A 24,208-nucleotide genomic window follows, 5' to 3' on the forward strand; every position below is an offset into this window, starting at 1 on the left:
CTGTCTCAAAAAACAAAAACAAAACAACAACAACAGAGGTGCTGGTGCTCTTCCAGTGGACCTGGGTTCAATTCCTAGTACCCACATGGCAGCTCACCAGTATAATTCCAGGAGTGTCAATACCTTTGCACAGACATACCTGCAGGCAAAACACTAATGCACATAAAATAAATTTTTAAAAATTTAGTGTATGTGGCAAGTAAAATTTTAATTGTTCCTAGCTAGAAACAAGCATACATTACACAGATATCATTGGTACACAGCATATAGGATGAAGAAGGCTGTTGTCAATTTCTCAACAACTCAAATGACATACTGGTGACTAGCACTATCCAGACATGGCTCACAACTCTTCCCTGTCCACCTCTGGCTCAGCATCTGGATGTTGGCTGATGGCTGACCTTGGTAAGGAGACTTGGGCTAAGACGGGGTGTCCGGTTCTTGAATAGACATGGTCTGCATGCATTCATTCAGTAGATCTTCTTCCTTTGTTCCTTCACTCGTGCATGGCTGAGAACCATCTGAAGAAACTGAAGGGAAGGGAGGAGTTTATAGTCAGTTTTGGAAATAAAATTTTTATTATATGTGTATGAGTGTTTTGTCTGCATGTGTGTCTATGTACTTACTCTGTGTGTACATGCACCTGGTGTCCACAGAGGGCAGAAGAGGGCATCAGATTTGGAACAAGAGTGGTGGGTGCTGGGGATTGCAGGTTCTCTGAAAGAGCAGCCAATGCTTTTAACCATCGAGCCTTATCTCCAGCCTCATTTACTTATTTTTTGAGACAGGATTTTTGTAGCTTTGGCTAGCCTGTAACTTGATACCAAACTGGCCTCCAATTCACAGTGATCCACCTGCCTTTGCAACCCGAGTGCTGGAATTAAAGGCATGTGCCAACATATATGACTGGATATAAAATTTTAAGCACCTTCAAAATGACCCAGCCTATTGAGCTTTTAGAAAGACAAATTCCCTACGGTTTTTAACTTAGGTACCCTCCTACTTGCCTCAGCCTTTCTTATAGTAGTCACAGCATTGTACTATAGCAGCTACTGCAGTAAACACTGTATTAAAAGCCTTCTAGTTGAGGGAGTTAGGAGTTAAATAGTCAGTAATGTCTTCAGAGTCTCCATATTCCTTTAGTTCTTTCTCATGGCTTGAGGACCTCGACAGTGTTTCCTCTACTGGGGTCTCCCTAGCCTTTTAGACCAGACTTAACCTCCCTGTCTTTGCCCTTATGTCTTGTGATAGGGCTTTGCACATGGTAGGCAGACATCGAAAAAATACTTCTAAAGCTGGATATAATGACACAAGCCTATAATCCCAGCACTTGAAAGGCTGAGCAATAAAGATCACAAATTCAGGGTTAGTCTGTGCTAGAGAGAGACTGTCTAAAACAAAACCAACAATGACAATAGTGACAAATCTTGGAGAACTAGGGATACAGGTCTGTGTGAAGAGCACATACCTAGCACAGAAAAACAACAAACCTGAATCTCACTCTTTGAGTGGTGTATTCTTTTTTCCCTAGTTTTCAATATAGGGTTTCTCTGTGTGTAGCTCTCATTGTTCTGGAACTCACTCTGTAGACCAGGCTGTCCCCAGACTCAGAGATCCGCCTGCCTCTGCCTCCCAAGTGCTGGGATTAAAGGTGTGTGCTACCACTGCCTAGCAAGTAGTTAATTCTTTTAAATAGAAGCATAAACTATTTGATGTTTAGTTGGTTTGGTTTTTGAGATAAGGTATTACTGTGTATCTCTGATGAGTCTATGTAGACCAGGCTGCCCTGAAATTCAGAGATTCCCTGTGCCTGTGCTGGGACTTATGTCATAATGCTGCCATAGTTAGTTTTTACTTGAAATGACAGATCTCATCACACTTGAAATTTTTAATCAAGACATAATTAAAATGATTATCTGATTTAGTATATTTTAAAGTGTTCAAAAGTGCAAGGCAGGCATGGTAATTCTACCCACTAGTACTTGGGAGGTGGAGGCAGAAGAATCAGAAGTTCTAGGTCCACCTGTGCTACATGAGACCTTGTTTCAAAAACAAAAATCCTTTAACTCCATTTATATGTGTGTATGCCTGCTTAATTCCACATTTACCTGGTAGCAAGAGCAGTCTGCTTGGTCTTCTAAAACTCCTCAGTGACTTGCATCTTGTGTTCAATGCATATCCAATTTTTACCCTGTGACAAAGGGAAATATTTTAATTGGAGACATCAAAGTGACCACTGCTGAGGAACTCAAAAGAGTCTTTTCACAGCTGATGGCTTTACCAAAGGCCCTTCATTCTCCAGTCTCCTGGACTGCAGCACTGTTATCACACAGTTTGAATACTAAAGCTTCTGTTGTTGTAAACTGTAGATTTGTTATTTTGAGACACAAGTCTCATATAGTCCAGGCTTGCCTCAGATTCACTCAGTAGACCAAGATGCCCTTAAACTCCTGATCCTCCCAAGTACCAAGAAAGAGCACAGGCTTATGCCACTATGCCTGCTGACAGCAGCTTTTCTCCTCCCTCCTCCTGGCTTTATAGTCCTCCCCTTTGCGGGATCATTATGTGCTGCTTCTGGAGGTGATGCATCATTTGGAACCTGAATGAGAAGAGTAGACTATCTCTAGCTGATCCAGAACTTTTTTGTTTATTGTTTACGGTGTGTCTGAATATGGGTGCAAGTGTGGAGGTCAGAGGACAGCTTTGGGGACTCTGTTCCCTCCCCCTCCCCTGGGTTCTAGGGATCAAACACAGGTTGTTGGGCTTGCACAGCAAATGCTTTTACCTGCTGAACCATCTTGCCCTGATTTAAAAATGTTTTCAAATCTACTAATTATATTGTGAAAAAGACTGATATAGCTGGGTGTGGTGGCACACCTGTACTTCCAGCATGTGGGAAGCAGAGGCAAGAGGATTTCCCTGAGTTTGAGGCATACCTGGACTATTTGTCATGGCATAGAAACTCCAGCTCCCTGAAGTGTCACATCCCACTCATCTCAATAAAGAAGAAGTGGCCCCTTCGTCTGAGTTTAGCAGAGTGAACATATAGGAAACAGGAGCTTTAATATCACTCAGGAGGATCCCCTTCAGACAGAACTGGGTATCGTTTTCCCTTCTTAACCTCAAGAAACAGACCCTTCTTTGTGTCTCAGTGGCCTCCAGAGGGAATGGATGATCATTTCAGGTGCTGCAGCTGCAATGTTCCAAGAGTCCTCTCTCTCCAGGTGGTGTCGCCACGGAGTGCAGGGGGGATGCTGTTTCTGTGAGTAGCGGGAGCTGGTATGGCTCCTGTGATGCGTGAGGACACCTGTCACACAAACCACCTGTTACGAGACCCTTTCATTTCCCATAAGAACTGACAAGAAACCAAGAGGAGGTGCACCTGCCTGGCTTTTGGGAACCATGACGAACCATATGCATGTACTGCCGCTTCATTAAGGTCCTCAGATAGCTGGAGTTACAGATCTTAGCAATGCTGCACAGGTAGCGCTTCTGGCCTGAGGTGAGTTCTGGATGCTGAAAGACAGAATGAGGGGTCTATTGACTGCTGTATTGTAGAAGGCTCACAGGTAAGCCTAGAACCAGGAATATTAAACACACAGGGTCATCTCTCTTAAGGGACAGTTGTATAATCTGTGATTAATATAGCCTAGTGACCTTTGCATTATCTGTGTGGCCAGGCAACATGAAATCCTCCCCAAGACCCTTATCAAGGAAAGACCCTTGAGCCTCTTTCCTCAATGTATAGTACTATCTCGTGCTTTGCAGAGTTTTAATGTAGTCATGCATTAAGCTTTGCTGTGTACACATCATTGAGTTAATTATCACCAGGAAGCTTTTCCCCAAATTGTGCTGTGCTTACAATAAACTACCTGAGGTCAAACTTTTGAAGCTTGAACCAACACCAGCTTCTGAGTTGTGTTGAACTGAACTGCCTTATCTCTCACAGACTGAGACTCTGCTGGCCTTGCTGGTTTCCAAGACCCCCTCACTGTAAAACACAGGTTAGCAGTCTTTTTACTGAAAGGATAGATGTTGACGGTTGTCCCGCTTCATCTGTATGGTTTTCACAAGCAAATTTAGCTGACTCAACTTTGCCAAAGGAGAAGAAAATGACCACTTATTTAAACATACAAATGGTTCTGGCTGCCATTCCACAATAACACAGATCTTGAAAGGAGGGGGCTCTGCTCTCTGTCTGCAAGCTTTAGAACTCCACCTACCTTCTCAAGTTGGATATCTTGCCCTTTTTAATCTACTTATTCATTTACCTATTTAATTTATTGTGCATGTGTTGGGGAGGGACTGGAAGTGGAGTCGGGGGACAACTTGCAGCTTTGGGTTGTCTTCTTCCACTGTGCAGATCCCAGGAATACAACCCAGGTCCAGGCTTGTGTCAAGCACCTCTCCCAGCTGAACCTTCTCTCCACCCTTGCTGTCTTACTATGGTTTTTTGAGGGACAGATGGTACCTGAAAGCAGCTTTGTTTGCTTGGTCTCAACTAAAGATACATCTTTTCCAGGAGCAGAAGAGTATCTGCTGCCTCTGTGGATCATACTGTAAGTTAGTTTCCAACCTAAGTTTTAAAAAATTTTTGTGTCTATATGGGGGTATGTGCACACATGTGCATGTGTGCAGGTGCCCACAGAATGCAGAAAAGGGTGTCCAGTCCCCTGGAGTTGGAGTTACAGGTGGTTGTGAGCCTAGACATGGGTGCTAGGGCTGAACTCTGGTCCTCTTAATCCCTCAACCATCTCCTCAGTCCCTAATTTTTTTTGAAACAGGGCTTCTTCATACATGCCATGCTGGCCCTGACCTTGAAATGTAACAGAATGACCCTCAATTTCTGGTCCACCTGCCTCCATCTCCTGAAGACTGGGATTACAGGTGTGTGCCACCATGCCAGGTTTTATCATTTAATCTAATTTGACTGAGTATACTTCCTTTTTAAAAGAAACATATCCTTCCTTAACATGCACAATTCAGCCAAGTGGTGGTGGCACATCCCTCTAATCCCAGCACTCAGGAGGCAGAGGTAGGCAGGTCTCTGAATTTAAAGAGAGTTCCAAGACAGCCAAGGCTACACAGAGAAACCCTGTCTTGCCCCCTCAAAGATGCAAAACTCAGTTATTGATGTATGTATACATACACCTAGAATTTACATTATTGAATAAGTCATTAATCCAAAGAGTAGGAAAGTTGGCCAGAAGAACCCACCAGTCCACAGAAAAGCTTTATTAGCTTGAATTCACACAATCTACATTACTCTAGAAATGATACTTTGAGCAGCTATGGGAAGTTTTGTTGGTTAGTTGTTGTTTGAGACAAGGTCTCTTGTAGCCTAGGCTGGTCTCAACCATGAAGCCTAAGGCTGGGCACAATTCCTGATCTTCCTGTCTGTCCCTCCCAAGTGCTAGGATTACAGCATGAGTCCTTAGAGTTTATTGCTTGTTTGAACAGGATTCAACTATGGTACGCTAAGTTGTCTCAAACTCCTGAGCTCAAGGCACCTTCCTGCCTCAACCTCCCCAGTAGCTAGGACTACAGGCACATGCCACCATACTTAGTTCTCACAGGTTTGATCATTAATGAAGAATAAAAATCAATAGTTCTGCTGGGCGGTGGTGGCGCATGCCTTTAATCCCAGCACTCGAGAGGCGGAAGCAGAGACAGGTGGATCTCTGAGTTCAAGGCCAGCCTGGACTACAGAGTGAGTTCCAGGACAGGGTCCAAAGTGACAGGGAATCTATAATCTTTGTAGTCATTCATGAATTTATTCAATATACTTACTGACTGACTCTGCTTTGGGGGTGGGTTGAGTTTTATTTTTATTTGTTGTTGAAACAAGGTTTTACTATGTAGCCCTGGCTGGCTTCTGACTTTCTACATAGACCAGGCTGGCCTCAAACTCCAAGAAATTTACCTTCCTCTGCTTTCCCAGTGCTGGAATAAGGCCTGTGCTATCACGTCAATTCTTTTTGAGGACATGTTTTTTAAGTTTCAGGGAAAATACAATAGGCCAGGTAAGCTGAAAATTCTGGCAACTGCCAGGAGGAGGGGGATGAAAAGAAAGTCAGGCCTTTCAAGCTAGGTATGAAAGTCAGAGAACCAGGGAGAAAGCCTAGAGTGCCAGGGACAGCATGCCTAGGCTTTGGCCAGTATCCAAAAGGAAGAGCTACAAGAAAAATGGAAGCAGACAGGCTTCACAGTGTTGCGTGACCACTGCTCTGCAGGAGGCTGCCTTAACACACAGACTCCTTGACAGTGTTCTGGATACACCATGTAGTCTGCCGGGCCTAAACTTCCATCTGAGTAGTTTATCTTCAGTCACAAGTTCTGGATCTATAGCTTGGTGTAGATTACTTGGTTAGTATGCACGGGGCCCTGGGTTTAATATTCAGCTTCCTTTAGAAACATTTCAGAGGCTGGCAATATGGCTTAGCAGGTAGTAGTGCTTGCTGCCAAGCCTGACAGCCTGAGTCTGCTCCCTAGGTGAAGGAGAGTACTGGTTCCCACAAGTTGTCCTCTGACCTTCACAAAGACAACTATAGGTAAATTTTTACTTTAAATTCTGGTCTTACCTTTAGTAAAGATGAATCTGTCACTGATTTAGGGATATGAATTGTTTGGATTTGAGTGGTTTTCCATAACTCCTGCAGCTTGGCAATATGTGAGTACACTCTGTGCCCCTCTTTGATTCTATCTGTAGACAAAGATCATTAATAATTATAAATATATACCTATATTTATACTTGTGAATATCCTGAAGCAGTTATACAAGTATTTTAAGTCAGATAGTTAAAATTTGAGGGAATGTATAATATGTATGCCCTTTATTTTTAGAGCACACAAACATCAGGAATGGACATGTCTCCAAAAATGTTAATACATAGCCAATAAACACTTTAAAAGATGCTCAAGGGCTGGAGAGACGGCTCAGAGGTTAAGAGCATTGCCTGTTCTTCCAAAGGTCCTGAATTCAATTCCCAGCAACCACATGGTGGCTCACAGCCATCTGTAATGGGGTCTGGTGCCCTCTTCTGGCCTGCATACATACAAACAGACAGAATATTGTATACATAATAAACAAACAAACAAATTTTAAAAAAGGAAAACTTAAAAAAAAAAAGATGCTCAAACACTGGGTGGGGTGGCCCATGCCTTTAATCCCAGCACTTGTGAGGCAGAGGCAGGCGGATCCCTGTGAGTTCGAGGCCAGCCTGGTCTACGTAGAACTGTTAGAGAAATCCTGTCTCAAAAAATGTTCAGAGGGGCTGGAGAGATGGTTCAGTGGTTAAGAGCACTGCCTGCTCTTCCAGAGGTCCTGAGTTCAATTCCCAGCAACCACATGGTGGCTCACAACCATCTGTAGTGAGGTCTGGTGCCCTCTTCTGGCCTGCAGGCATACACACAGATAGAATACTGTATACATAATGAATAAATAAATATAAAAAAATGTTCAGAATCACTCATCAGCAGTTTAGTGCATAGAAAAATAAGATGCAGGCCGGCAAGATGGCAACCTGAGTTCAATCCCTGGAATGTAAAATGGGAGAAGGGACGTTATTCCACAGAGCTGTTCTCTGGCATTCCCTACACACACCTGTGCTACCAAGACCAGTAAACCACCTCCCCTTCCCCTGGAAAATTAGTAAGAGGCCTTGAGGAGATGATGTTTTTCTCTTAACTTCATCAAAAAAGAGGTATTTTATAAGTGCTCCTTGTGAAATAGCTGATGGTTTTTTTTTATTTATTTTATTTTTTTTTTTTTACTTTTTGAGACAGGGTTTCTCTGTAGCTTTGGAGCCTGTCCTGGAACTAGCTCTTGTAGACCAGGCTGGTCTCCAACTCACAAAGATCCACCTGCCTCTGCCTCCCGAGTGCTGGGATTAAAGGCGTGCGCCACCACCGCCCGGCTAGCTGATTGTTTTTGAAGCTGTTTGTGTAGGATTTTCCCTTCAGTCCAGGTGTAAACAACAGGTATGCCCTCTGCTTTCCAACCAATGCTAGTTCTCAACACAGTTCTTTTGAATTCATTGGTACTTAAAAAAATCTTATAGAGTCAGGGTTACACACAGAAACCCTGTCTCAAAAATATTATAGATTAACATAAGAGAAAGATGTGATCTTCGAAACTCTTAAAGCGTTTCACGTTTCCTGAGGATGTTAAAGTCCATTCTTTAGGGCTACAGCTCAGTAGCTGTCCCGCATGCACAGAGCCCCACATTCAGTCTAGTGAAGTCTGTTTTACATTTGCGGATGTGTGAGGCGGGGAAAAAATGGGCAAGCAGTATGAAGTCCGAGAACAACTTAAAAGAATTGGTGGGTTCTGGGGGAACTGAAATCAGCTCGTCCATCTTGCCAGTCCTTTGAGCCTATTGTTAAAACTCCATTGTGTAATTTGTGTCAAGAAAACTGGCTTCTCTCAAGTCTGTAATCTACATGCATTACCTGCTTTATGCTGCTCACCAGTGCCTTTAGAATTCTGGAGATAAAAGCGTCCAGCTGACCTGTGAGAAAAGAACACACATAATATATAATCTGGCAGCTTGATAGCCAGTGAAGACAGAAAGTCCACGCGCTTTTTACTTTTCCTGTTTCCATCAATGTCTTGCAAATTTTCTCTAATTTGGCTTCGAGAAGACTGACTCTAAGCTTTCTCTAGGTGAGTCCTGCACAATAGGACGAGAGTGAGTGCATTACTAGGGGATAGCACCCAGGGCTCACAAATGCTAGGCAAGTGCTCTACCACTGAGCCTTATCCCCAGTCCCACTTTCATAGCTCCCTAGTCTAATTCTTACAGCGATACCAAGTGAGTAGTTTGGTTCCTGTACTATACACAGGATATCTGTCTTGTTCTTTGATAATTTCAGTACTGAAAAGAATAGCTATTTTGTGCTGGAACTAACTAGTAATTGAACCAGAACTGGTCTTTTTACTTTTCTCAAAATAAATAAATAAATAAATAAATAAATTGCTTCCTGCAGTTTCTCAATAACTGTGAATTCATTGAACCAGCACACCTCCAAGAATTGTGAAGAACATGAAAGAATCCGACATTTCATCTTTAAGAAGTCTTAGCAGCAAATATATACATACGTACAATAAAATGTACATTTAATATGAATATATATTTAATAAACATAAATATGTATTTCACAACCATGGATTCAGCAAGCGCCATGGTTGTGGACCTGTCTGAATCTCGGTCATCCTGTTGCCCTTGATTTTAAGGAAGCAAAGTGGGGGACGGGGAAGGGGACGGGGACGGGGACAGGGAAGCATGGTTAGCGGCTCCTAGCCTTGACATCATAAGTCTACGGTCGCTATCCAGGAAACAGTTAAAACCCAGGCCAGGAGTGATAGTCTACACCCACCATCCCAACAGTCCGAAGTGGAGCAGGAGAACGAGTAGTTCAAGACCAGCCTGAGCTACGTGACTGTGCATCCATCAATAAACCAATCCGCCAAGTCAAGATCAACTTGCTAGCACACAGCCCCATCCGACAAAGAGGCTGCCAACGTCGCAGGGAGTGGATTGGTGGCGGGGCTGGAGGACTGGGGTTGGGTCCTCGGCTCCCGCTGGGTTCGCAAGGCCCTCGCCGTTGCTGAAAGCCCGAGCGGGTGACAGTTGCTGTCCTGCTCCGAGGACGCCTCGCAAGCCCTTCCCCTCGTCAGCCGAGTCCCGGCCTCACTAGGGGCCCCATCCTCAGCAGGGGTTCCCGGGCCTCACCCGTCGCCGTCTTCAGTCCTGGCCAACGCGGGCAGCTCGGCGGCCCCGGGATAACGGCTCGGCATCCCGTCGGTACGCGTGCGCCACGCCCGCTGTGAGGCCGCGTCCTCGGGCTCTACCCTCCGACCCTGCCCGAACGGCTTCGGGACGGTGCCGAAGGCGACCCGAGCCCCTGGAGCTAGACCCGGGTTGGAGGAGGACTCAGGTGACCAGGCTTCTGCGCCTTGGCATCTCTCCGTGACAGGGACGCGTCTGGACAAGGTCACACACACGCTCCCTTAAAGCAAAAGGTGTCTTCCTCCTCAGTATTCCAGACCCTCAGCGGATCTGCAAGTCTTGGGTTGTCACCCTAGGAGTCAAACCCAAGAACAGTGCGCCGGCCCTCGGGTGCTGAGCGTTATTCGCGATTCGCTATCACCCAGGCAACCAGCTTCGTCCGTGGACCAACCGACAACTGCCCGCAGCTCTCTCTGCGCACGCGTGAAACCTCGTTTTCCTCAGGACGCGTTTTCAGGAGTTTTGGCTCTTGGGACGCTCCGTAGTCGGAGGTGTTGTACATACCACAGACGATCTGGGTCGTGATTGGCTTGTACCCAACGCCCCCGGAACTCAAGGATCCTCGCGCGAAGGCTGAAGGGAGTGTGGCAGACGGCAGAGAACCCGGCTGGCCGGAATGCCTCGGTACGCGCAGCTAGTTATGGGGCCCGCGGGAAGCGGGAAGGTGAGGCTCGAGGAACTGCGGTTCGTGGGCGCTGGGGCCCCGGGGCACCCTGGGTAATTCGCTTCCGCTCTCTGCTGTACTTTGTTTTTGTTGGGGGAGTAAAGGCAAGCGTTAGAAGTTAGTGGGGGCAGGAGAGATGGCTGAACGCGTGAGAGCTTGTTCTGCTGTTCCAGAGGACTCGAGTTCGGGTCCCTGCACCCACACACAGTTGTCACTCCAGCCCCACGCCTCTGCGAACGGTGCATCCATGTGCACGTGACCACACACAACACAGACTTTAAAAAAGAAAATAACAGTATTAGGATATTTTTGCTCCAGGAACTGCTCTGGCCTTCCCAAGTGTTCTCTTAGCACTCCGTGAGTTTGGGCCTATATTCATTCTACAGATTAAAGAAAATGAGATACGGTTAGTTCTGGCCAGAATTTGAGTCCATTATTGTCTAATTTCAGATCAGGTCCTCTGCCACACATCCAGAATAGGGTCTTGTTCGTCACTGTTAGTCAGAAGTTTGAGCGTTGGGTTCCATCGCAGCACTGGGAGGTGGGAGGGGAAAGTTGGGTTATGGATTTCTGAGGTATGTCTCACTTGTGTGCACTGCCCAAAGAGACCGGAAGAGGGTGTCTGTTGCAGAAATCCCAGATCTTCAGCCAGAGCAGCAAGTGATCTTAAGCACTCAGCGATCTCTCCAGTTCACAAAGAATGTTTATTGCAGGTTCTCTTTTCTTCTTTTCTTTTTGTTTTTTTTTTTTTTTTTTTTGGTTTTTCAAGACAGGGTTTCTCTGTAGCTTTTGGGGCCTGTCCTGGAACTCGCTCTGTAGACTAGGCTGGCTTCGAACTGCCTCTGCCTCCCGAGTGGTGGAATTAAAGGCTGGAATTAAAGGGGTGCGCCACCACCACCCCCCACCTGTATTGAAGGTTTTCTTTCTTCGTGTGTGTGTGTGTGTGTGTGTGTGTGTGTGTTAGGTATTTTATTGTTTGTTTCTGAAACAGTCTCACTAGCTTTTAACTGGCCTGGAATTTATTGTGTAGCCCATGCTATCTATCTAGTCTCCAGCTCAGAGATCTGCCTGGGATTAAAGTTGTGCACAACTATTCCCAGCCCCTAGACTCGGTTTTTATAGGCAACAGCATTAGTAAGGCTGTAGCAGTGGTATACTTTTGACCCCAACACTTGGGAAACAGAAGTCAGGAGAATCTTGAGTTTGAGGCCAGTCTGAGCAACACAGCTCAGACTGTGTTGAAAGACCTTGTCTCCAAGAAAAAAACAAAATCTAGTTTTCTGATTGGCTGACCAGTGATTAGGGTGGGTTATTAGAATAGGAAAATGAACAGCAGATGCTGAGGCCTCCAAGGGTGGAGTCAGGGGGTTGATGAACACAACATGCTTCCTGCCCTGAGTAGGCTTCCCATGTAGATTCCATAAGTGCAGAATGTGGTGGTGTACACCTCAAGTCTCAGCACTCGGGAGGCAGAGGCAAGTGGATCTCTGTAAGTTCGAGGCCAGCCTGGTCTACAGAGTGAGGCAGAACAACACAGTGAACACCTGTCTCAAAAACAAAAACAACACCTTCCACAAATGGGGCTGAGTAGCACATGCCTGTTATCTCAGCACTGGGGATGCTGGATCAGGAGGAAAATTGTAGGTAACATAGGCTGGGATCTAGCTTGGTGGTAGGTGCTTGCCTGTTATGGACTGAGTTCAGTCCCCAGCACTGTAAACAACAACAACAAGTTTAAAAAATTAAGTTGAGTTTAATTGTTTTTGGAGACAAAGTCTCCCTCTGTAGTCCACCCTGGCCTTAAACTCATGGTCCTCTTGCCTCAACTTCCTTTGTTCTGGGATTATAGGTAGGCACCCCCATGTCTGGAAAAAGTTACTTAGAATTTTATAGTTACCTTTATATTATGAGGAATATACTCATAATTGTTTTTTATTTTTAATTGTGATACAGTGTTTTTTTGTTTTGTTTTCTTTTGAAATAGGGTTTCTCTGTGTAGCCCTGATTATCCTAGAATTTGCTTTGTAGACAGGCTGGCCTCGAACTCAGAGATCCATCTGCCTCCGCCTCCCCAGTGCTGGACAATGTTTCCTTGGGAAGATTTATTAAGGGAATAATCACAGTAGAAAAGGCACAGATAATGATCACATACCAAGTTTGGGGAGTTCCCAGTGTCCGTGGAGGTGTTGTGTCACTTAAGTATTTAATTAAACCCATGGTTCTGAGTACCGGAGACGTACATAGTACTTCACAGAGCCTGTAATCTAGGAGGTAGATAGCTGACCTGTCAATTACAGTACATTTTGATGCGTGAAGGGTTTTGTATCAATCAGAGAACTATGTCAAGAGGGAAGCATGGTGGAGATCATTTGTATAACCTGAGTTAATTTTTGGGCTGTGTTAAAGCTCCCTAAGCCTGAGCCACACCTTGATCTATAGCTCTTCTTTCACTGCCTTCCCATGGCTTTCCCCAAAGGTGCAGCTTTGTCCTGTGTGGACACTGCCCCAAGGAATGGAGAAGTCCCTGGGGTGTGGAGGTGGCACCATACTGCCCTCTGTGCTAACCCTCCCCCCCTTGTCACGTTACAGAGCACCTATTGTTCCACCATGGTTCAGCACTGTGAAGCCCTCAACCGCTCTGTCCAGGTCGTCAACCTGGACCCAGCAGCAGAGCACTTCAGCTACCCTGTGATGGCTGGTAAGTCCTGGCAGAGCCGCCTGCAGTGAAATGGCCCTGGCGCTGAAAGCTGGAGGTCAGTTACTCTAGGGCTCACCCCTGGTTTCATGGTGAAGCCGAGGGTCATTTGGTGATGGGTATCCGTGAGTGTAGGTGTGATGACGTCCTTTCTTACTCTTTGCTGTGAGACTTAAAAGGTGAGTGGGCTCCTGCCCGCCTGCTTTTCCCTGTTGTCCCTTTGTTACTTATGCTGGTAAGACCAGGGTAAGACCAGGGTAATAAAGGCCGGGCGTTAGTGGTGCACGCCTTTAATCCCAGCACTTGGGAGGCAGAGGCAGGCGGATCTCTGAGTTCGAGGCCAGCCTGGTCTACAAGACCAGTTCCAGGACAGGCTCTAGAAACTACAGGGAAACCCTGTCTCGAAAAACAAAAAAAAAAAAAAAAAAAAAAAGACTAGGGTAATAAGGTTTGTATGCAGCAAAGAGCACCAATGCTGGCTTAAATGAAAAGGTGAGGCTCAGGGCTGGGGGTGTGGCTTGGTGGTAGAATGCTTGCCTGGGGTAATGTAGCCTTGGGTTTGAGCACCTCATAAAACTAAATGAGGTGGTGCATGTTTGCAACCTCAGTGCTCAGTAAAACAAACAAAAAAAATTTATTAATAAATAAATAAATAACTGGGCTGGGCGGTGGTGGCACACGCCTTTAATTTTAGCACTTGGGAGGCAGAAGTAGGTAGATCTTAGTGAGTTCTAGGCCAGCTTGGTCTACAAAGTGAGTTCCAGGACAGCCAGGACTGTTACATAGAGAAACCCTGTCTTGAAAAAAACAAACAGACAAAACAAAACAAAAAAAAGCAGTAACTTTAGGCAGGTGGTGGTGGTGCATGCCTTTAATCTCAGCATTCAGGAGGCAAAGGCAGGCAGTCTCTGAGTTCAAAAGGAGACCTGGTCTACAGAGTTTCAGAACATCAAAACTGATATTACACAGAGAAACCCTGGGTGGGGGAGGACATGACAAACCAATAATAAACCTCAATCAAGTAGAAACTGCTCATTTAGATGAAAGATGCAAATATTTGGGCTAGCAGCAATCTGGGCACCTTGAGCCCCAGGATGGGTGACCTCATCTTGGGAGGCGTTTCTTAGAGAAGAGGAAGTGAGCTGAGCCCTGAGGGTCTATGTTCTTTGGAGGCTATTAGAGGAGTTGGCCTCAGTGAGATGTGAGGAAGGTGCAGGGGAGCTTCTGAAAGGACAAGAGGGAAGTTCTCAAGACAGAGGTGTGGTTCACGTTAGGTCTGAGCAGTTGGTAACACAGTGACACCTGTTAGATGTGGAGACATGGTGACAGCGGCAGCTCTGAGAGAGTCAGCAGTGGGGCTGCAGGCAGGTGGGAGTGGACTGGAGAGTGAAGTTGAGGGGCCACACTGTGGACAATGCCACAGAAGTTTTGTTTTTGCTTGAGTTTTGAAATAGAGTCTCATGTAGCTGGAACTGCCCTCAAACTCCTTATATAGTCAAGGATGATGTTGTCCTTCTGAACTTCCTGCCTTTACCTATGGATTGCTGGGGTTACAGGCTTGAGCTGAGGAGCTGAGGGTGTGGTCATGAGGACAGTGTGGACTCTAGTAGGTGGAGGAACAGGCTGAAGAGGGGGTGGGAACCACCTTGTCATCTCTCTAGAGAGGGGGGGAGAGAGACAGACTTGCTTCAGGATCCCGTGAGTGGAAGCACTGAGGCTGCACTAAGTGAAAGTTAAGTCAGAAGGACCTGGGGCCTCAAGAGCCCCGGAGGGAAACTGAGAGGAGAGGCCAGCTTCCTGGCTGTTTTACTTTGATCTCAAAATGAGTGAGAACTGTTTGTATGCTGAGGTATTTAATATCTTTCTGTAGGTAAGTCACACAGTTCCCCTCCTTCCACTCAGGATGAATGCACGCTGGAGTTAAGAGATAGCACTTGGCTTCATTTTAGTTTCCTTCTTGACATAGTTAATACATAGCTGAATGGTCAACATTTGAAGGACACAGAGGAGAAAGTATGCAGAAAAATCAGCTAAATCATGGCCCACCAATCAAATCTGATCTTTTGGGCAGCCAGTGTTACTGGTTTCTGATGTGTTTCTCCATAAGCAACTGTGCATCTAAAATCCAGCCTGAGTGGACAGTATATAATGTGTTTGCAGTGAACTTCTGTGTTTTGTTTTGTTATTTGCCTTGAAAAAGGACCTAACTGTATGGATCCTCTTACCTCACTCTCCCAAGAGCAAAGATTATTGTGGACCATCACAATCAGCTTTTCTCTTCCAGCACACCCATTTTTTACAGGAAGCTCTATGCCTTGAATATTTTACTTAATGATACAGCCGGGAGAATATGTTATAGCAATGCCTAAAGAGCTTCCCCTTAAAGCAGGGCATGGTGGTGCACAACATTAATCCCAGCACTCAGGAGGCAGAGACAGGTGAATCTGGGAGTTCAAGGCCAGTCTGGTGTACAGAGTGAGTTCCAGGATAGCCAGAGCTACATAGTGAGACCCAGTCTCAAAAACCTAAACACACGGGGGCTGGAGAGATGGCTCAGAGGTTAAGAGCGCTGCCTGCTCTTCCAAAGGTCCTGAGTTCAATCCCCAGCAACCACATGGTGGCTCACAACCATCTGTAATGAGGTCTGGTGCCCTCTTCTGGCCTTCAGGCATACATGCAGAGAGAATATTGTATACATAATAAATAAATAAAAATAAATAAATAAATTAATTTAAAAAAAAAACCTAAACACACGAAAAAGAGCTTCCCCTCCCCTTTCTCTGTCTGCATAGTGTTCTGCTGTGTAACATCTGTGCAGTAATTTATTTGCTCAATCAGATGTCTTGCTCTCCACCTACACCTTTGAGGAGTAGGGTCTCCAGCTGAACCTGGAGACAAGCCCTGGCAGCTCTCCCTCCTCCGCCCCACAGCACTGGAGTTACAGACATGTGGCTATGCCCAGCTTTTTTCACGGGTGCTAAAGATTCACACTCAGGTCCTCATGCTTGTGCACCAAGCACTCTTAGTCACGGAGCGTCTTCTCAGCCCCACACGTGAGTTCTTATATACCTGTTAGTCACTTCTAGAGAAGATAGTTTTCCAAGTGGATACTCATTCTGGTCCCTGCCTGACTCTCTAGACATCCGGGAACTAATCGAGGTGGACGATGTGATGGAGGATGATTCTCTGCGGTTTGGTCCCAATGGAGGATTGGTATTCTGCATGGAGTACTTTGCCAACAACTTTGACTGGCTGGAAAACTGTCTGGGACACGTTGAAGATGATTATATCCTTTTTGACTGTCCAGGTATGTCAGCCACTTGAATATGCTGTCTGTCCTGAAGCTGTGATGGTGTGTCCTCGTCGGGACTGCACTGAGGGAGCCTGGGCCAGTGCCATGGAGCTTAGGGTCCCATGGCAAGCAAGCAAGATAAAGACACGCCATGGTTAATATTTGTGGTAGGCACTCACAAAAGGAACACAGGCTGTTCTGCAGAAGTGTTCAGGAGGCTACTGAGACAGCTGTGCAGGCAGAAGGCTAAAGACAAGAAGCAATAGGCAGATTGGAGGTCGGGTGGCTGGGGCACAGTGGGCAGAAGTGTTGTGAGGTGAAACTGGTGAGGGGTAGGGAATGCCACAGCTTCAAGGGTCAGTGTGAACTTACCTTGCTCACCTGTGGCTTTCACTTGCTTTCTTTTTCTTGCTTTTAATCAAACACATGGACTCCCACAGAAAAGTGTGTGTGAAGCCAGGCAGTGGTGGCGCACGCCTTTAATCCCAGCACTTGGGAGGCAGAGGCAGGCGGATCTCTGAGTTCAAGGCCAGCCTGGTCTACAAGAGCTAGTTCCAGGACAGGCTCCAAAGCTACAGAGAAACCCTGCCTCAAAAAACCAAAACAACAACAACAAAAAGAAAAGTGTGTGCGTTACGGGTGTGAATATTCACAAGCTACATGTCCCTTTGTACTTGTATTTTTATCTTTCTGTGCTAGGTTTAACCAAGGCTGGCTCACGTCAGGGAGGCAGTCTGCCACGGGTTCACATCCCTGATCCCAGCACTGGCAAAAAGTGAGGTGTTAAAATTAGTACTCTGCTTGATGTTTTCTTGGTGACCATACCTTAGGTTTTATGGTTATCCTGGGAGTCTGTAAGGCCCCTTACCAGCTGAGTGGAGGGCATGGAGAGGGGCTCAGAGGTTAAGGGCATTTACTCAACCAGAGGACCCGTGTTTGGTTCCCAACACCTGTGTTGAGTGGCTTACAACTTGTATTTCTTCCACTCTGACACCCTGTTGGCCTCCACATTCACCTCAAAGACCTGACATGCAGACATACATAAATCAGAATAATAAAACTCTTTCAGGGAAAAAGATGCAGAGAAAACAAAACTTAATGCAGAGTCTGCGGGGACCGTGCGGTTGCAGAGTACTTGTCTAGCCTATTTGAGGCTGCAGTTCAGTCGCCAGCACACAGACAAGACAGAAAAAAACAGCTGGATGTCGCAGTAGGATCTGACTTCCTTCTCTCTTCAGTACCGGGGATTGAACCAAGGGCTTCACACACAGTAGGCATGCATCAGAGCACTGTGCGCCCCTTCCCTTTTACACCATCTCTGCAGCATCCTGTGTGGACATGTACTGCGGTAACCAGGAGCATCCCATGTGTGCACGTGCTGTAGTAACTGGGAGCATCTCGTATGTCCATGAGCTGCAGTAATTGGGAGCATCCCATGTGAGCACGTGCTGCAATAACCAGTTACTACATTCTGGTGCTCTCCCTGCAGGTCAGATCGAGCTGTACACACATCTGCCTGTGATGAAGCAGCTGGTCCAGCAGCTTGAACAGTGGGAATTTCGAGTGTGCGGAGTATTCCTTGTTGATTCTCAGTTTATGGTGGAATCTTTCAAGGTCTGAGGATGAATCTCTTGTAGACTTTTAAGTTCTGGGTAGAGAGCAAGTGTCAGTCTCTGCCCATTCTTTGTGAGTCTGTTCATTTCATAGGCTATTCCATTTATTTAGTATCTCCAATGGTCAGATTATTATGTGAATATATACTTAATTAGAAAATAAATTTGAACTGGATTTGGTGGTGCATGACTTTAATCCCAGCACGTAGGAGACAGAGGCAGGAGGATCTCTTGAGTTCCAGGCCAGCCAGAACTCTGTCTCAAATATATATATAGCATTTGAAAGAACTGCTTATGAAATAAAAATTAAGGCAAATGGGCACTGTATTAGATAGTGTATTTTAAAATATTAAGCTGGGGGGAAGATAGGACTGGGCAGCCACATGGTTGCTCACAACCATCCATAGTAAGATCTGATGCCCTTTTCTGGCATGCAGGCATATATGCAGGCAGAAAACTATATACATAATAAATGATATTAAAAAAAAAGAAAATCTTGTCTTGAAAGAACATTACACACACACACACACACACACACACACACACACGCTGAGGTGGTTATGTGGTTCATGCCTGCAATCCCAGTATTCAGGAGGCTGAGGCTAGAGGGTTGCTGCAAGTTCAGGACCAGTCTTGTCTACATAGTAAGACAGTATCTCAAATATAAAGATTAAAATAAACAGAAAAATCTGTTTTTAATTTTCTGAGAATCTTTTGTCCAGTTTAGGAGTTATAGACTTTCTCAGTAGTCCTGAGGGGTGTTTGTGGGGGTAAAAAAGGCTAATGTCATGATCAAAGTCAAGAAATGTGGTCAGGGGTTGGAAAGATAGCTCAGTAGTTAAGAGCATTGACTGCTCTTCCAGAGGACCTGGGTTCAATTCCAGTACCCACATAGTGGCTCATAGCTGTCTGTAACTCCAATTTCAGGAGGCCTAACACCACCTTCAGGCAAAATACCAATACGCATAAAATTTAAAAAAAAATAAATTTAAAAGAAGAAATGTCATTGGTGTAGATTGATTCCTTGATAGATTTGGGATACAGTTTTTCTGTGTAGCAAAGACTGGCCCAGAATTCGCTCTCCTGCTCAGCTGGGATTAAAGGTCTGCCACACCCCTCTGGTCAAGTAGATGAAGTCACATCTTCCCTGACTCCTTTGGGGCCAAGGCTCCACCACCTTTTTAGCAAGCAAGATTAGTATCCTTCATCGTGTGCCAATATCCTTCCAGTATGCCCTTGTCGGCACTAATTCATAGCTTCTGCTCGCTCTTCTGCAGTTTATTTCTGGCATCCTGGCTGCTCTGAGTGCCATGATTTCTCTAGAAATCCCACAAGTTAACATCATGACGAAGATGGACCTGCTGAGTAAGAAAGCCAAGAAGGAAATTGAGAAGTGAGTTCAGGGCAGTCTGTCCCCAGGGCTCTCTGTGTGGGATGAGCCTTTTGCCCACCGAAACAGGTCCCAGGGTGCCAGTCTCTTCTCTCATGTAGTCCTCCCTTCCTTGTCTCTCTTCTCACCTTTATAGGTTTCTAGATCCAGACATGTACTCTCTGCTAGACGATTCAACAGGTGATTTAAGAAGCCAAAAATTCAAGAAACTGACAAAAGCTGTGTGTGGCTTGGTAAGCTTTGGCGGTGGCTTCTTTAGGTCTTCTCTACTGGCTCCTCAGGTGTCTGTCCAGGGCCAGCTAGTGTCCAGCTGTGTGGGCAACACACTTCAATTTTGTTCCCCGCAGAAAGCAGGGCCCTTGCCTTTATTTCAAGATTAGTTTTGGGTCATTGCTTTTCTTATTGATAAGTGAGGTAAAACCAGGGCACGCTTATTTTTTTTTCTATCTGAGCAGCTCTGAATCAACAGCTTTGGGTATGTAGTAATTCTATGTCCTTGGATATCTGGGAATGTCTTAAATGGAATACATTTAACTGGACCCTAAATACTGACCAGATATGTATCAGTAAAGAAATTGCAAGAAGGCAGATCTCATTTACACTGAAGAAAGGAACAGAAACCTGGTAGTGGGAAGCAGGTTTCTTGGCTTTGTAACTGTTTTCACACATAACTAGGGGATGTAATCAGTAAACCCCAAATGCATAGGGGAAATTGTGCCCAGTAAATGATCAAATAGTGTTGAACTGTGGGAGATAAATCCCAAATTTCTAACAGATGGGGATAAGCTACAGAGAAATCTACAGCAAGAAACAGCCACTTTATTCACAAGGCAATAATTCCAACATGCCTTGCGTCTAATTCCTCCAAACAGAGCTCTTGGCTCTGATGGACTGACCTTGTGAGACGATGCTGCTGACTAATCACTGAATGGTCCTATGGCTTGTAGGTCAGTCCTGTCTGGTGCTGCTCTGTCTCTGCTAACTAATCACTGAATGGTCCTATGGCTTGTAGGTCAGTCCTGTCTGGTGCTGCTCTGTCTCTGGCTCTCCCTTTCCTAGTTCAGTGCATATGTGTATTTGCTTATTTACTTGTTTCTTACATTTATTTATTTGTGTGTGCATACATGCATGTATGCCAGGAAGACAAGCTTTGGGAGTTGATTCTCCCCTTTTCTCACGTGGATTCTAAGGATGAACTCAGGTTGTCAAGCTTGGCAGCAAGCACCCTTACCCACTGAGCTGAGCCCTGCTGCCAAAGCACTTTGTTTCTGTTTGTCGAGACAGTGTTTCTCTGTTACAGTCCTAGCTGTCTTGGAATTTGCTGGGTATGACTTTGAACTCACTGAGGTTGCTGCCTTCCAAGTGCTGGGATTAAAGGAGTGGCCACCACCACCCAGCCAGCACTTGTGTTTTTAATGAGAAGTATAAATGATTATAAAACACAGATCTAGAGCTGGGAGGTGGTAGCGCACACCTTTAATTGGGGAACAGAAGCAGGCATTTATTTCTCTGAGTTCAAGGCCAGCCTGATCTACAGAGCAAGTTCCAGGACAACTAGAGCTACACAGAGAAACCCTCTGAAAAACAAAATAAAAACCACCACAGATCCAAGATGGCAGTTGTATGCTGCACCCCTGAAAGTGACTCTCACACCCTAGATCGATGATTACAGCATGGTTCGGTTTCTGCCATACGATCAGTCAGACGAGGAGAGCATGAACATCGTGCTCCAGCACATCGACTTTGCCATTCAGTATGGGGAGGACTTGGAGTTTAAGGAGCCAAAGGTATCTCGGGATTCGGGATGTGAACTCTCTTGAGGTGTGTGTGTCCTAGAGGAAGGTATTCATTTTCTGTTCTGTTTGTTTTTTGTGTCAGGAACAGGAAGAAGAGTCTTCCTCCATGTTTGATGAGTATTTTCAGGAACGGCAGAACGAGTGAGGTTGACTGCACAGTGACCATCTGATTGTGGCTCTAGGAATGCTATTCTGGAGGAGGTGACTGGAAGCCGCTGCTTGTTTTAATGTAAACAACACTGGACCCTCCCCACAGTGACCCTGGATTGTGCTTTGAGCTTTGAAACCATTTCCTTTCTTTCTTTCTTTCTTCCTTCCTTCCTTCCTTCCTTCCTTCCTTCCTTCCTTCCTTCCTTCCTTCCTTCCTTTCTTTTTTTTTGAGACAGGGTTTCTCTGTAGCTTTGGAACCTGCCCTGGAACTAGCTCTTGTAGACCAGGCTGGCTTCAAACTCATAGAGATCCACCTGCCTCTGCCTCCCAAGTGCTGGGACTAAAGGCATGCATCACCATCACTGCCCAGGGAAACCACTACTCTTTTAAGAGATTCTATTCTGACAGCATCATTTTGGATTTAAAAACAAAATCAAAGTAGCAACTGATGCACAAAGACTTGTATATAATATAAATCAATCGATATCTCGTGTGTGTGTGTGTGTGTGAGAGAGAGAGAGAGAGAGAGTCTAACCTTATTTTTACGGTTGGATTTTTTTTTGAGGGGTTTTGATTAATTTGTTTCTGGAGAGATACAATTATTGTAACAAAACCATATATCTCCATCCAAATAAAAAAACTGAAAAGGTATACATAAATCTTATTTTCCCAAATCAAACATGTATTATTTATATAATTAAAAATTAAAACTGTGTTTTGAATATGTATGTATGAATGTATGTGTTGGAAAGAAACGGGTCCTCCCTTTTTGGTTTTTTTGAGATAGGGTTTCTCTATGTAGCCCTGGCTGTCCTGGAACTTGCTCTGTAGATGAGGCTGACCTCGAACTCAATGATCCGCCTGCCTCTGCCTTCCGAGTTCGAGTTCACTTGTATTTTATTTTTATTTTTTTAAAATATTTATTTATTTATTCTGTATACAATATTCTGTCTGTGTATATGACTGCAGGCCAGAAGAGGGCACCAGACCTCATTACAGATGGTTGTGAGCCACCATGTGGTTGCTGGGAATTGAACTCAGGACCTTTGGAAGAGCAGGTGGTGCTCTTAACCTCTGAGCCATCTCTCCAGCCTCTTCACTTGTATTTTAATAAGTAAAGTAAAACAGCTGCACTGATCAGCCTTACAGTCCAGACAGCGGTGACACACAACCTTTAATTCCAGTAGCCACACTAGTTAGCCGTAGAGGCTGGGCGGTAGTGGTGCACGCCTTTATCCCAGCCCTAGAGAGAAATGTAAGAAGACTCAAGGAGACAGCTCTCACACACAGTCTCATTCTGAGATTTCTGGAGGCAGGATCGCCATTTTGGACTGAGGTAGAGGTAAGAGCCAGTGGCTGGCTGTTTTGTTTTTCTGACCTTCAGGTTGAACCCCAATATCTATCTCTGGGTTTTTATTAATCGTGCTACAATATGCCTTGCATAGTGCATACCCTAAATCAAACGAAATAATTTTTTCTTTTACTGCCACATTGAATTGTGTTCAGCTTTTCAGAACCCTTTGGCAGCAGGTGTGATGAAGGTCATGGGGAGCAGCCAGCTGGAAGGTTTTGCTCTAGTATCCCTCAAAGGTCAAACTCTGGCAGTGAGGCTGAACCTCATTAAGTCCTGTTAGACTTTACGTTACAGAGCATTTTACATCATTTCTTTTAAGTCCTCACAACAAGGTCCAAGGCTTCTCTGGTTATTGGTGACCAGTCTTCCTGCTATGCTAATTAAGCCCTCATAGAAATGTAATTTAGGGCCTGCCATTGGTGGCGCATGCTTTTAATCCCAGCACTCAGGAGACAGAGGCAGGAAGATTTCTGTGAGTTCAAAACCAGCTTGGTCTACAGAGCTAGCTAGTTTCAGGACAGCCAGTGCTACACAGTGAGACTCTGAAAAAGAAATTATATGAGGTTGATGTCAATGGCGTTTGTCTTCATCTTTGCAGACATGTGGCATCACTCTGACCCTTATGATGCAATTGATTTTCATGGCCACTTAATCCTTGCTATGGAAGACATACACCATACCCGTGGGAATGATACAGGACACACATTTAGTGAATGGCAGGTCAAGGTGTAGGCCCAGGAGTTTTCTGCCCTTTATCCCCGTGGTGGTCCCTGACTGTCTCAACGTGACAAGGAAAATAGAGATACCACAAGTATGTCGGGCAGTGGTGGCACACGCCTTTTATTCCAGCACTTGGGAGGCAGAGGCAGGCGGATCTCTGAGTTCGAGGCCAGCCTGGTTACAGAGTGAGTTCCAGGACAGCCAGGGCTGTTTCACATTTAAATCCTATCTGGAAAGACCAAAAAACACAAACCAACCAACCAAACAAACAAAAAAACCACCACAAGTAGACATCTTAAAACTAAGCAAAAGCAAACCAGGGAGTGATGGGGATCACACCTGTGATGCCAGAATAAAAGTATACAAGTGGAGGCAGACGGATCATGAATTCAAGATCCATATATGCATATATACAGTGGAGGTCAGCCAGGAACCAAACCCAAGACTCTTAGGAAAATAAGGGTCGTCGAGATGGCTCAAGTATGTAAGGGTTCCCCAAGACCTGAATTCGATCCCCAGATGCCCCATCGTGAAAGGTGAGAAATGAGTTGGACTTCCCCACGTGGGCTGTGTGGTAAAAATAAAAAACTAGACAGAAGGGTAAATCAAGGAACTGAGGCCAGGGCATGAGGAAAACGCGGGAGGTGATTATTAACCTCTAAGGGATTTTTCGCATGCGCCACACACAGAGCCTGATGCTCGCGCACCCTCTGGCGTCCTTTCTTATTAGCGCAGCCGCAGCA

At 45.4% G+C, this 24,208-nt stretch overlaps 2 protein-coding genes across 3 annotated transcripts; one reads left to right on the forward strand and one right to left on the reverse strand.

The window, feature by feature from the left end:
• Positions 1–182: 182 nt before the first annotated feature.
• On the reverse strand, positions 183–10,192 carry Fam216a (family with sequence similarity 216 member A). Its single transcript, XM_038345992.1, has 7 exons — positions 9,735–10,192; positions 8,452–8,510; positions 6,582–6,703; positions 3,387–3,516; positions 3,136–3,307; positions 2,109–2,191; positions 183–530 (listed from the first exon to the last, which is right to left on the reverse strand). Exons 1-7 carry the CDS (start codon positions 9,797–9,799, stop codon positions 421–423), a joined length of 741 nt encoding a protein of 246 aa, XP_038201920.1. The 5' UTR covers positions 9,800–10,192; the 3' UTR covers positions 183–420.
• Positions 10,193–10,286: 94 nt separating this feature from the next.
• Positions 10,287–21,634, forward strand: Gpn3 (GPN-loop GTPase 3). 2 transcript variants are annotated; one of them, XM_038345401.1, is made up of 8 exons: positions 10,287–10,415; positions 13,045–13,153; positions 16,290–16,457; positions 17,932–18,056; positions 19,333–19,448; positions 19,582–19,678; positions 21,104–21,232; positions 21,324–21,634. In XM_038345401.1, the coding sequence occupies exons 2-8, from the start codon at positions 13,063–13,065 to the stop codon at positions 21,384–21,386; spliced, it is 789 nt and encodes a 262-aa protein (XP_038201329.1). In that variant the 5' UTR covers positions 10,287–10,415; positions 13,045–13,062; the 3' UTR covers positions 21,387–21,634. The 2 variants fall into 2 exon arrangements, with proteins under 2 accessions (XP_038201329.1, XP_038201328.1); XM_038345400.1 differs by having other exon boundaries at positions 10,321–10,455.
• The last annotated feature ends 2,574 nt before the right edge of the window (positions 21,635–24,208 follow it).

This window comes from Arvicola amphibius, chromosome 10, assembly GCF_903992535.2.
Source record: "Arvicola amphibius chromosome 10, mArvAmp1.2, whole genome shotgun sequence".
Taxonomy (NCBI): domain Eukaryota; kingdom Metazoa; phylum Chordata; class Mammalia; order Rodentia; family Cricetidae; genus Arvicola; species Arvicola amphibius.

Coding starts and splice junctions, on each gene's coding strand:
- Fam216a (XM_038345992.1), bottom strand. CDS start 9,799: ATGCCGAGCCGTTATCCCGGGGCCGCCGAGCTGCCCGCGTTGGCCAGG. Junction 6,704..8,451: donor TGGTGAGCAGCATAAAGCAG/GTAATGCATGTA, acceptor CTTTGTCTACAG/ATAGAATCAAAGAGGGGCAC. Junction 3,308..3,386: donor TCATGGTTCCCAAAAGCCAG/GCAGGTGCACCT, acceptor TTTGTGTGACAG/GTGTCCTCACGCATCACAGG.
- Gpn3 (XM_038345400.1), top strand. CDS start 10,408: ATGCCTCGGTACGCGCAGCTAGTTATGGGGCCCGCGGGAAGCGGGAAG. Junction 19,449..19,581: donor GCCAAGAAGGAAATTGAGAA/GTGAGTTCAGGG, acceptor TCACCTTTATAG/GTTTCTAGATCCAGACATGT. Junction 21,233..21,323: donor TGGAGTTTAAGGAGCCAAAG/GTATCTCGGGAT, acceptor TTTTTGTGTCAG/GAACAGGAAGAAGAGTCTTC.